A 13,871-nucleotide genomic window follows, 5' to 3' on the forward strand; every position below is an offset into this window, starting at 1 on the left:
TAATCACATGAAGATCTTTCAGTTATTACTTATTTTGTTTTATTTGCTCAATTTTTCTTTTGCATGTGCTACAAAGTTTGCAATATTCCTGACAGAGCCCCTGACTAGAGGAAATAGAGGCCTCAGAGCTGGAGGCTGCACTTTAGCTGCTGTGTTGTTAAATAGCTGGCAAGGATCACATGCAGAGTTTTCCCACGGGGGTTAATTCAAAGTGCCAAATTGTTAAATGTCTCCAATTTTCACGCTTCTTCTCCAGATTCGATCTTGGGAGGAAGACGATCATCTTGTGCATTCAGATTTCACCAGTAAACCCTCTGAGTGAAACATGATTATTGTTTTCTTAAATATGTGTTTAAATGTCATCCAGATATTTTTCATTTTCACCTGAAGTGGGTGCGCACACTAATTTGTCAGTAATAATCCCTGGAGGTTATTTAAAACCCCGCCTACCCTACTGTCAATCAATCAGGGGATAGTGATGCCTTCAAATGCTCACAATAAAACAGGTTGTTTAACACTACAAGTTGTTTATCGAGCATTAAAATCGGAAGTGACAACTAATTTGACTGTAATTTAGATCATCAGGTAACAGAGCTTGTTTATTTTGAAGACAGATTTAATTGTAGGCAAGGTTGATATATAATAGATAAATTATATTATTAGATATATTATTAAAGGTCTACAAATAAAAATCAAAATCTAAAAGAGCAGTTAAACTCAAAAAGAAAAAAATATATTTGCTAAATTTAATTTCTAGCTGTAATAATCTTCAAAAGACACCTCTAAATTAATCGAAGAGCAAACATATAAAATGACATAAATGTCAAAGAAATGGGCCAACTGTGAATTAATGTATTAGCAGACGTTCCTCCTATTATTGTCACTGTGTGTTTGGTGACATGGCTCCGAGCTCTCCGCCCATATAGCGTCACATGTCGTTAACTCGGGTATTATCGAAAAATCCCGGCTGCCTTATTTATCACTTCATCGTTCCTTCACGCTCCAGTCCAGACCAGGGATTCCCAAACTTCCGACAGCACGTTAAGGCAGCATCAGTCAGAAGTTTGGTCGCTGCTGTGAACAAACAACCTGCGGAACAAACAGTCACCGTAAACAAATATGAAACGTCCCGGAAATGTAATACCAGCGATTGTGACAACATTTACTCTCCTACTTTGCCTGTATTCAGTCAGAGGTAAGTCCCTTTTTCTTTCTAAACCACCGACACAAATCTGATTAATCGTATTCACACTGAACTCCTGATCAACTCCTGTTGCCTGTTTATGTTTGTGTAGCATCTCCACTGGTTTCTACTTCTAACACCAGACTTCATTCACTTTTTCCATGTAATCCACAAATGGGACTTTGGCACTGAACTATGCCACCTAGGCTTATTTTCCATTTTCCTTTCAGTGACTCATGAAGATCCAGTTTTGATTTTCCTACTGTCTGCTAAGGTCTCTACAGGATGGGAAAAGTGTGGGCTTTAATGAATACCAATGGGCCATTTAAATGTAATTAGCCTGCATGTCTTTCCTGTGTAACCACTGGGGTTGCTATATGCCAAACCTCTTTGATTTTAAACCTGTTTTAATGTAATAATGACAATATCCTCATGTGGCAGTCTTTATCATTTCCCATCACCAAATTGTCTGTTAAATGAGTTCAAAATTCAGGGTTCAGCCATGAAAATATGCCTAAAAGAAGTCAATATTTAATTTGTACCTCCTTCATCCCAGCATGCTAGTGTATTATTGTCATGGTAGAATGGGTGATTAAATGTGAGGCCACCCTGTTATTACATATGACACACTGCTATTACAAAGTTTCACACAGTGTTTATTTAGCCTTTTTTGCAGTACTGAACGGCTCTTGTGTGTGTCTTTTTTTCATGCGTGCACCACCCACAGTACAACATAGTTTGTCCACCTCCAGGGGAGTTTGCTTGTGTTATTTGTGCTTAGATTTTAATGTATTATTATTATCCCAGTGGACACCTTTCTGGTCACACTAATGGGTGGTGCAGATGGAGAGGAAAATAACACCATATGTGCTGGTGTCTGGAGCTAACATGAACCAGCTGTCCACTCACCAACTTTTAGTTCAACCTAGAAACCTGCTGAACACCAGGAGCACTTAAAATGCACTGAGTCAAATTTACACCCAAAGTGTTTTGACTGTCTTTAAATGTGGCTGCTTGTTGTTCCTCTGCTGCTACGATGTCTGTGTACGTTCAGAGGCATTGTTGCTCTGCTCATCACGCACATGTCAGTCAGGTGGGCTGTGTGTCCTGAGCCACTTGTGAGCTGCTGCACTGTCATGTTGTATAACTGCTCATTCCTGAAAGAGCTGCATGCATCTGTCCAACCTGGCTAATCCTGCAAGCTCTTAATCCTGCACGTAGACACAGGTTCTGCTGTCAGTGTCGGCTGCGTAAAACTGTCTTGTTTGTTTCAAATTTCTTGACTCAGTTTAGATTTTTCTGTTAAAATCTGTCGGTCACCAAATAATATATTCAGTATCTATGCAATAGAAAACATCACCTGTTCCACCAGGTTGTTTTCATGCTCACAGAGACCCAATTGCTTAAATAAAGAGATGAAAAAGCTGAATGACTTGAATTACTTACTACTTCTATTCCAACATGTGTTCACGGTGCACGTTTTTTGAATTTTGTTTACACAATAAAAGTAACCAGTATAACTAATTTCATCAAATCTCATAAAACTTCTTTAGAAGTCACACTTTTTGCTGTATAAATTGTCCCTCTGGTCAGTTTCTTTGTCAGAATGGTTGTGCTCAGATTTGTTTCACTTCAGCAGCAAAGCCAGTGACACTCAGTGTGACTTGTCTACGTCTCATAGTTGTGGTGGTACACTTTCCAAAAAGAGAAAGTCTGCAGTATCCACAAAAGGTTTTTACCTCACAGATGCCAAAGAAAAGGAAAAGTCCTCTAGTCCCTGTTTAGAGCTCAAATGACGACTCTGACGTGGCGTCTAATGAGTCAACAGGCGGATTAAATGAATGAAAACACAAGGGTTATGAGTTATGGTTTCGTCATTTTGACAGCTCTGGTGTGACTCATGGGTCTGTGCCCTGACGCTCCTGCTGGAGGTCTCTGCCTTCATTTTCCTAATCCAGCCAGGATCTGTGACTCAGCACTTTGGGCCTCACCGCCGAAGCTGCAGCACTGCTGTTGTTACAAACGCTCAGGCCAGACACTCCAGTAACAAAGAGGAAACACAGTGGAAGCCTCTTTCCTCCCTCTTAGTACACACTGTGGTATCTATGAGAACTCAGTGTATTGGATTGATACTGAGCATTAAGGAGAGACAAATGCATCCCAAACTCAGCATGTTGTTTTATCATTATTCATTTAAAACTCAACAAGCTTTGGATGCTTGTATGCTGTTTATGCCACTTTGATATTAAAGGGGCTCTGAGCCAATTTTACACATTCTTTAATAGAACTGCTCAGCCAGTGAGACCCCTGTTAATGTCATCAGGGTAATTGTAGTTTGGGCTTGGAGACTACACACACTTAGCAGACAGCCTTTGTTACATGTCGGGGTTGTGAAGTTTCAACGGCCATTTAAAAGCAAGGGAGCATCTGATGAAGTACACAATCTGGGGAATGAAGGAGTCTACATTATACTTAAGACTAAAAGTTAGCATGTATCTGGCGCTTCTGCTTCATCTTTGGTGATTCTTTTTTAAAGCTATTTCTTGTACATCCCCCATCTTTAAAGAAAGTGCAATATTGAATTGCTGGAGGTGGCTTTTAATTGTGTTTCAGGAATGATTTTGTGACAAACTGTTGTCGCTTAAGCTTTGTTTTCATCCCAATCTGCCTTATTTTCCACATACTGAATTCATTCATTTCCTAGAAGGACTTTTGACAGCTCCAGAGAAAGAGTGGGAGCTTGTTCTGTTCTGCTGTGACTTAAATTTGACTTAAGGTTTGAGAGAGCAAATAGCAAAACAAGATCAGGAGTGCTAATAGTTTCCCCATGCAAGAAACAGCAAGGGATTCCAACAGCATGTGCTGTAGCTGCGCTGCAGTCTAGTTTATCGTAGCTGCTGGCAGTTGAGAAAACGGGATCTCTGGTCTCCACGGTAACAGGTAGAATACACCACCATAGTACAACAAAATGGGTCAAATGGCAGTAGTTGTTTTTACTGTGGATTAAGGTGGATTTAGCATGGGTTTGTAAATAGTTGTTTGAGTGTCATTCTCTGTTTATTTCAATCTCATTCACTCAGGTAACTACTGTGAGGTGAATCTTTGCCACAATGGAGGAACATGTGTGACCGGGGTGGGAGAGGATCCATTCATCTGTATCTGTACAGATGGCTTCGGCGGAGACACCTGCAACCTGACGGAGACAGGTACGGCAAAGGCGAACCTTGCGTTGGATGGGCACCTTTAATCATGCGCTAAAATCTCTCCCCGTCTTCCTTCTCTCAGGACCCTGCAATCCTAACCCCTGCAAGAACGACGGGTCGTGCGAGATCATCGCTCCAACCAGACGAGGAGACGTCTTCAATGAGTACATATGCAAGTGCCAGCCCGGCTTCGAGGGAGCGCACTGCCAGATCAGTAAGTTACTTCTGGACGTGATTCGAGAGTCTGAGCTGGTTCTTTTTTTTTTTCAATAGGCAGTGAAATACAAATAGCAGTAGGCTTCACTTTGAGCAGATTTCTCCATGAGTGTGAACACATGAGTTTTTTTTTCCACCCTGTCATAGCATCAGCGGTGAAAGAGGCGTAGAGTCGGTTCAGCAGCTTCATGAAAGGCTCTCATTCAGCGGCCTCTGCGGTTCATTCTGTTTGTCTAATTAGTAAAAGACCACTCCAAGTCTCTTAGCATGCAGAGGCCTTCCTCACAGGTCCGACACTGCATCTGTTTGTGCTTTAGCTGAATGAGATGAAGAATTTGATAATAGTGAATCCCATCATATCCTCTTGACATAACATCCAAGTTGGCTTGGAATTATTGCATGTGATTGCGTTTTTTTAGCGGAAGAAAAGGAAGGAAATAGAGGATTATTTTCTAGATGTGTGAATTATACAAATCCTAAAAGGTATTTCTGACACCCATAACTTTGGAGGCTTTGTTTGTGAGACATCTGAGAGCAGATTTATTGTATAATTATAGTTTGAAAATATAACTTTAACTCCCAGGACTTTAACTTGTGGTATTATATAACATTTTTTAGTGGATGGAACAGCTCACCTCAAAGCCCAAAGCCTGACCACCAGTTATAGTGTTTGTGCAGTCTGGTCGTCAACTCCCAAATGCTTTCTAATTTTGATTCAGTCAGACGTCACTGGCTGGACTGGTGTTGCAGCACTGGAATGAGGTGGAACCTGTCCCATATATTACGAACAGTAAACATTAATTCATAGTAGTTGTTACTGCAAGTAATACTAGAAACAATTGGAAAATGAGAAATTCAGAAAGGCACTTTAAGATTTTTGGACACCATATTTCTTTAATTCATCCTTCCCCTGCATGAATGTCATATCGGCAATGTTGCAAAACATGGGAAAAATAATTCCAGATCAAATCAGTAAGGCTGTGTTGCCCTGCTCTTGGTAGGCTCACCAGTTTCTCAGTGTCAGCTGTGTGTTGCCAGTGTTGTCACACACATGCAGGCATGTGTTTCTAAGTTGTGACCAATCCTCTTAGTGTTAACAGGAACAAGAATTACACAGACCCATGTGGCATTACGTCAACCTTTCCTCTGCCTCATTCTGAAATCTGGTAGAGTGTCTTAGGATTAGTGGGACGGGTTACAAGAAGGCTCGACAAAAATGGATTTCTGTGGTAGAAAAATGGGTTGGACTTCAAGAGAAGAATGATTCTTTGCAGTAAACTGAGAGGCCTCAGCATCCTTCACGCTTCACTTGCTTTGTGTGAAGAGGCTCCTGGTCTCTGGCGATAAAGTCCAGTCTTGGCCAGTGGTCACACACACGATGTCCACCCCGCCCTCATGGCGTGTTTATATAAGAACCTATGCACCACAGAAAGCTGAGAACTGGTGGAGACTGTACCCATGTGTGCTCTTTGTACTAAAATCTTTAAACTTATATTCTAAACATATATTCCAGTGAGGAAAACTGAGGCTGGTCAGGTTTCATTCCTTTATCCATCAAAGTGAACGCTGACCTGAAGTACAGATTTTCTTTAAATTCCTCTATCTTGTTTCAGTGGCATCTTATTTTGTATTGACATTAACACTATTGATCCATGATCATATAATCTGGCTCGATGCAATTTCAGTCAATTCTAATGCCAATGCTTTTTCTCCTATTTCTGTTTCACAGCTTTTAAACTCAGTATAGGGTTCTTTTTTTATTCTATGATTAGATTAACTCAAGTAAAACAGCATATTATTTTGCTGGCAGCTTAATTTATACACACGAGGAATATAAATTGCAGTACAAAACAAATTAATGCATAAAATGAAGCTTTCTAAGATTATTTCTAAGAACTTCTCGTCTTAGACCAATCAACAGGTAAAGACACAGAGTAGCTTTGTGTTACATTGATTGATCCACTCGGCTGTGATTTCCTAGTTGTGTCCAGCTGTGGGTTTCAAAGTGGATCCTCTTGCAGCAAACAACAGGGAGCGGAGCTGCACTCAGACCTGATCAGGCTGCAGTGACGACGGTCTCAGTGCATTGATTAGGGCCAGGAAAACCTAAACATACATCATAATCCAGTGAAAAGCAACATCCCTGACAGAACTACTGTTTTTGACCGGATCGTGATGCATATAAGTGATGACTATCATTATCATCATTACCTATCATTACCAAGGGATCTTAATACAGGTCCTGCAGTGACACTGTCTGTCTTTTCAGCTACCCGGTGTCTCCCTAGGACTCAGCAGTAAATAGAACAAAGTATTCACAGTGAGGTCTGTTGTTATGTTGTTTAGTTGGTGTTTTGTTTGCTCTAACGTCTGAGTAATATTTGAATTGTTGTCAGGGTTGTCTAGTATCAGATTAACTGTAATCGGTATTACATAATCAGATTTCAAAAAATAAGTAACTATAATCAGCCCAGATTGCATTTTTAAAAACTGCAATTAGATTATATTTACATTGTCATGGATTAGTTCATTACAAATTTGATTACGCCTTTAGAATCTGGCAATCTCAAAATTATAAACCTTTTTTTTTTCTCATGAAAACCATCAGTATCAACTCATTAATAGCATACCTGACACAGACAAGTGCTCCACTTTGTGGCGAGGGAAAACTGAGCGGTGTTGAGTCAGGATGGAGGGTTCAAGCAGCAGTCGTCCCTCCAAAACAGCCTCCCATTCGTTCCCATTCACTCACAGAAAAGTCTGTCACACTAACACAAAAGAGATCCCACAGTAGAACACACACAGTACAACTGTGGTTAGTGCCAGTTTTTGTAAGGCTGATTTGATTTGAACTATATGAACTTTAAATGCTGAACATGAAAAATGCATTTTATTTGCATTAAAAACGTTTTGAGATGTTAAAGGATAAGAAAAGAATATTTGTGTGAATGTGAAAGTATTCAGATTAAGTAAAGTTTTTTGTAATCCAATGTATCACTTTACTAATTGCAAATTATTAACATGTGATTTGCATTCAGCACCTGACTACATTTCAAAGTAATCTGGCCCAACCTTTATTTTCATTGCTCTTAAAATACTGAATTTCTGCATTGATCCCACTGCTCTACTCAAACCATGCAGACATGCTGTGCAAGCACACCATCTTGTGATTATCAGGGAGCATTGCATGGGCTTTTTCTCAAAGGGGATACAATGACCACATGCTTGCTTTTTTTTTTTTATCGTGGTTACTGTAGAGGAAGGCAGGGCCTTTATTTGTGGAACAGGATCTTTATTAGAAGGAGGAAAAGCTCCCATATGACATTTATCAACTAATTCCACTTCAGTCAGCTGAAATACAAAATTGATTCCAAAGAGCCCGTCTCCTGCATCTGCTCACACTCATCGAGTCACAGCACAAAATTAAACAATTATCAGCTGTGACCTCTCACCCCTAACCCGCTGTGCCCTTTAAACTGAGTGCCCTGTCTCCTCAGTGTTGCCCTCAGGGGCATTTCTGTCATCGTGTTAGATTTAAGAGAAACTAGTTGTCACCAACTGTATTTTCCAGACACAGTGAGGCTTTTGTGTCGCTCCACCTGTCTCACCTCTCCCCGAGCCGTTTGTGGGCAGGTGTGCGCTACATCTCCAGCAATCATCTTTTTTTTTTTTTGGTGATTGTTGCGTTTCACTGAACATTTAACCAGTTCATGACCAAAGGTGGCTCGATGGGTTGAAAATCGCACATTAAGTTGTTTTTTGTTTTTTTTTCAGATGTGAATGACTGTGCCGATCAGCCCTGTAAGAATGGAGGCAAATGTCGAGATCTTGATGGAGACTACACCTGCCAGTGCCCTTCACCGTATGTTGGAAAGCAGTGTCAGCTACGTAAGTTCTTCAGTCCAATCCAATCCAATCCAACTTTATTTATATAGCATATTTAAAAGCAACAACAGTTGATTCATAGTAATGAATAGAATAGCAAAAACCATATAACAAAAACATATAGAAACACAATAAAATACCAGTTTAGCAGACAAAAGGACAATACAATAACTAAAGCAAAGGGCAGCTTTCATACTGAGTTAAATCTGAATAAACGTGTGTTTTAAGGTTGGATTTAAAAACAGGCAGTGTAGGGGTCTGCCTTTCCAGAGCCTGGGAGCTACTACTACAAAGGTGCAATCTCCCCTTCAGCTGTGGTGGTAACACTAAAATCTTGAAATCAATCCCAGTCACTTGGTTTTCCTGAAAAAACCTCTTTGGGAAATCGTCCAAATGACCTAATACGATATTGAATAAGTTGCTTAGAGTGTTTGAAGATCCTGAAGTACTTCACTGATTTGTGATTTACTCAAACATGTAGTAAGTAAAAGTAAGACATTAATATTTGAAACCTTGTAAAATACAGAATTAAGTGTCTAAAAATAAAAATTTTAAGCACCATAGTTAAATTATATGGGCACTAAACAAACTGTTGCACTGATGACATTCAAACTGTGGAGTGGTAAAATGACTCAAAACCAGGAGTAAAAAAAATTACGTACTTCTACCCTCGGTAACAGTTTTAATGGCTGTGTCCCAGGTTGCATTTCTCTGCTGGGGATGGAGGGAGGATCAATCGTGGAGTCCCAGATTACAGCATCCTCTGTGCACTACGGCGTTCTGGGCCTGCAGCGTTGGGGACCGGAGTTGGCTCGACTCAACAACCAGGGCATCGTCAACGCCTGGACGTCAGCCACCCACGACAGGAACCCCTGGATCGAGGTGAGAGAGGTGGACACTTTAAAATTCAAATGACATTGACCAGTGAGACCTGTGAAGTTGGCTAATACTTGACCTCTTGTTAAAAAAAAAAAACCAGATTGACATGCAGAAGAAGATGCGTCTGACGGGCATCATCACTCAGGGTGCCAGTCGCATGGGCACGGCCGAGTACATCAAGGCCTTCAAGGTGGCGAGCAGCTTTGATGGAGACGCTTATACCACTTACAGAGTGGAAGGCCAACGGAGGGACAGGGTGAGAGGACTTGATGATGTGAACAGCAGATCTCACTGAAAACTCCTCTTTCTTCAGCACACTCACCGTATTTCCTGTGTCTGCAGGTTTTCGTGGGCAACACCGACAACGACAGCACGAAGACCAACCTTTTTGACCCTCCTATCGTGGCCCAGTACATCCGCATCATCCCTGTGGTCTGTCGCAGGGCCTGCACGCTGCGCATGGAGCTGGTGGGCTGTGAACTCAATGGTAAGCACACAGACAACATACAGCACAATGCCAATACAGTTCAGACACGTGGCAGTGAATAATGGCAGATCAAAAAACAAACGTGATATTAATAAAAAAGGACACGTGACCTACGTCGAGTTCAAGTTATAGCCTCTGTGAACTTTCCATTTTGAGCAAAGGTTAAAACAACATGTGTGAATATGTATAAGATCCCCTGAGGTGGGGAAAAGTTAGGAAAGTCTCTTTTGTTTAACTTTTCCTTTGTCTCTTGTTTTACTGTGTTGGTTTCCTCTTGCTGTGGTTACACTGACAGTCAAAACAGTTTGTCAGCTACATAATACGGTCTCCATCTAGCCGTGGTCAGATGGAAGATGTGCAGTATAAACAGCTTTCTGTGCAGAAACCTCACTGTGCAAAAATAAAAGCGATGCTTCCAAGAACATACAGACAGAAACACACACATTTGTGCTTTTTTTTTTCCACCTCCTCTCTTTTGTCTTTTGTCCATTTCGCACGTAATCATTTACAGAGAAACATGATCAATGTGTACACACTGCATATGTAGCTCTATGCAGCTTATCGCATGCATTCTCCTGCCGTGCGCCTCTTTTTGTTCCTTCTGCTTGGTAGTTGGTGGGTGTAAAATTGATTTTAATCTGTCACTTTGTTCTGAAGATTTTCTTCAAATGAGGATGAAGGGTGAAGTTTTCTTGTCTTTTCTTTGGGTGTACTCATTTTTCCCCCCTCTTTCTTCTCTCTCTCTGCCACTTCGGTTTTCCCTCCCTCCGTCTTTCCATCTGCTCTCGATTCACAGTTTATTCAAACACGGCAGGTTGCTCAGAGGCTCTGGGAATGAAGTCTCGGCTAATCTCAGACGGGCAGCTTTCAGCCTCCAGCTCGTTCCGCACGTGGGGCATCGATACCTTCACGTGGTATCCTCAGTTTGCCCGCCTGGATAAGCAGGGAAAGACAAACGCCTGGTCTCCTGCCCACAACAACCGCTCAGAGTGGATCCAGGTGAGAGCGTCTTTAGCGGTAAAAAGGTCCTCTGAAGCCAGCAGAGGCTGCGGAGTGTAACTGATATTCTTTGTCCCATCACCAGGTCGATCTAGAGAAGACAAAACGCCTCACAGGCATCATCACTCAGGGTGCCAAGGACTTTGGGGTGGTACAGTTTGTGTCGGTGTTTAAAGTTGCTTACAGTAACGATGGCGATACATGGAGCGTGGTGAAGGAGGAGAGCACCGGCAATGATAAGGTCAATAATATTTATTTCCCTACTACAGTATGCAGTATATGTATGTCTTAGTAACCAACTCTCAATTCAATGAAGATCATTTAATGCCTCTTTTTTGAAGTGTTTTTTTTTTTTTTTTTTACATAAAGCCCAGTCTTATAGCTTTCAGTTTGTAAAATTAAGTCCAAAATGTTGCACATAATTCAGCTTCCCTCTCCGTTCTTTCTTGATTCTGATGTATTTTTGGCTCTTGTTGGAGATTTGGAAGGCATCTCATCACTGTAGCCTCTTTCCCTGAGATGATCCAGTGAACCTGTAAAACGAGCTTTGATGTTTTTACTGAGCACAGAGCTAGTTGGTTCGTGGCATAATGATGCTGCCCGGGGGCTTAGTCTGAATGCTCTGAGCGTCTGGGTGGGGCTGCTGGGGGGGGGGGTAAGGTTTCAGAAGGCAGCACAGCCCAGTTTGATTAACAACCCATGATGACTATTGGCCAGTAAGACACTTGGTGGATGTATTCACCAAATGTGCACATCACAGTGTCACAAGATTGTAAACCTCCTCATCATTCTCTTGATCGATTATAATTTTTTTTTCTATTTTACTATTTGCAGCTTTTCCAAGGCAACACTGACAACAACATCCATAAGAAGAATCTGTTTGAGCCTCCATTCTACGCCCGTTATGTCAGAGTCATCCCCTGGGAGTGGCACGAGCGCATCACCCTACGCATGGAGCTGCTGGGCTGCGATGACTAGAAGCTCATCGGTCACCGTCTAACCAGTGCTCCATCCTCATCCGGTCGCTCCGGCTCCTCCAACCACAGCAGAGGAGCGGATGTAGAACAAATCGTCATTTGTTTGTCTGGATAAAAATCCTGTCGGCTGCTGGGACTTTAACACACGTAGCACTTTCTGACTAGTGACTTTTTTTATGCTTGTGTTAATAGACTTATTTGACATCGAATCTTCTATGAAGCAATTTGAATTTTAATAGCTTTGGATATAAACAGAATGTGCATAGATTTGTTCCTAGCCCATTTTATTTGCTCCTTCCAAGAGTTCTCTGAAGCCTGGAGACTTGATAATAGCGTCCTCCACCACTTCCAGTTGTACTGCAAGCTAAATTGCCAGTTTTAAGCTTTTTCTGTCCCTCCCTTGCAGTCCTACACCAGTTAACAACCCGGCTATTTCTTGTAGTTTTAACAGCCTGCAGAGGACAGATGACAAACATCCACATCAGCATACCCACTATACACATTTTCAAACTGCTGTTTCGTTACTCGAGCACAAACCAGCATTATGATGCAGGGCCTGTGCAATATAGGGTATATTTTGGCATTTTCAACCATATCGGAAGATAAAATATGTCCAAGAGTAGACAATTAAAATGTTCACCTTTGAGCTGCAGCACACTGATCTGACAAACTGAAGGAGTGACGTCTGTTTTTTACGCATTTTAGCAGGTTTTTCAGCTTCATCCTTACATATAATTTCATTGTGATTTAATCCTTTTTACAACAAATGTGAAATATATAGAAAGATGTGTAGAAAATAAACATTGTTTTACACTCTTTTTTTTTTTTTATTCATTGTTGGTCTTAAAGTGAGATCATTTATTAAATGTGAAAAGAACTCTATGTATGTGTTTTCTTTTCAATCAAGAGAAACAAAACATGTCTCTGTCATGTTTTAGCATGAGCTGGTATTAATGAATGCCACCAGTTATATAAGAATTTATTTCCCACTTGCTGGTGGAGTCCTATGTGCTCAGACAATGTCCATGTCAGAGTGGATGTTGGTGGCTGATTTCTGCATGAGCAGACTGGTCAGTGAGGCCACATACGGTCCAGGAGGCACAAAGGGAGCAGCATGAAGGAGAAGAACATGCTCATTAAACAGGACTGCTGCTCACCATTAAAGGGGGCATCTCTGCATTGCTCAGATGCTGATAACATCTAGAAAATAGACCTGCTTTTGCAACACATTAGAAGACTGCAGTAGGATTTTGTATTTGACCTGAAAGCCTCACATGAAACGGAATTAAACATTTCAAAGAAGAACCTGCTGTCAGTTCGGCTTTCTTGCACAAAGTACAAACTGTCCCAACCACGTAAAGATGTTGTCAGTCTTCTCCATGCTGGACTACCGGGCTTTGACCTGCTGTTTACAAGAGTAATTACACCCTGTTAGCCACTCATCTCTCTAAGCTCACAGTTCTGGTATGTTTGGCCCCTGGCAACCGCTTTCATCTCTATGAAATAACTGCGGCGGAGGACGGAGCATCTCTGGCACATCTGTCCTCGCTGTGCATGCCTGTGTCTACTGTATGTGGATGTTTTCCGCAACACAGCGGGGCTTCCTATAAAAGATCATAGTGCTTCCAGGAAAACACAGCTGCTGGCTGGAGACTACATGGAGACCCTTTGCAACAAAACATCTGCTTTCACACAGTTTAGGAGGGATGCAAAAGAGCTTTCCCCTCAAGATGCTCATCCACAGACAGCTGCACAACGTGAGCCTATTTGTTAGGGTTGGTCCCACTGTAATAAAATAATGATAATAACAATACAATGATAGTGATCCTGTAATTTATGTTTATGGGAACAGGACCAGAACAACACCACTTAGTGCACCTTTAAATGTTATCACTTTCTCTAAAAATCATAATTGTACTTCAGCTCATATTATTAAAGCAGATTTAACAGTCAGCACTGAATGACAAAAATCCCAATGAACAGAATGGACTGGTAGATAAAAACAAAACTTGTTGTGGTCTTTCAGAAAAATTATTTTTTGC

At 41.3% G+C, this 13,871-nt stretch overlaps 1 protein-coding gene across 2 annotated transcripts; it reads left to right on the forward strand.

Moving 5' to 3' along the window:
* Positions 1-1,006: 1,006 nt before the first annotated feature.
* On the forward strand, positions 1,007-12,645 carry LOC139199092 (lactadherin-like). 2 transcript variants are annotated; one of them, XM_070828108.1, is made up of 10 exons: positions 1,007-1,195; positions 4,264-4,389; positions 4,469-4,600; positions 8,377-8,490; positions 9,188-9,369; positions 9,467-9,622; positions 9,709-9,853; positions 10,650-10,852; positions 10,938-11,093; positions 11,687-12,645. In XM_070828108.1, exons 1-10 carry the CDS (start codon positions 1,120-1,122, stop codon positions 11,828-11,830), a joined length of 1,434 nt encoding a protein of 477 aa, XP_070684209.1. In that variant the 5' UTR covers positions 1,007-1,119; the 3' UTR covers positions 11,831-12,645. The 2 variants fall into 2 exon arrangements, with proteins under 2 accessions (XP_070684209.1, XP_070684217.1); XM_070828116.1 differs by having other exon boundaries at positions 10,668-10,852.
* The last annotated feature ends 1,226 nt before the right edge of the window (positions 12,646-13,871 follow it).

Source organism: Pempheris klunzingeri, chromosome 1 (assembly GCF_042242105.1).
Source record: "Pempheris klunzingeri isolate RE-2024b chromosome 1, fPemKlu1.hap1, whole genome shotgun sequence".
In the NCBI taxonomy this organism is placed as follows: Eukaryota; Metazoa; Chordata; class Actinopteri; order Acropomatiformes; family Pempheridae; genus Pempheris; species Pempheris klunzingeri.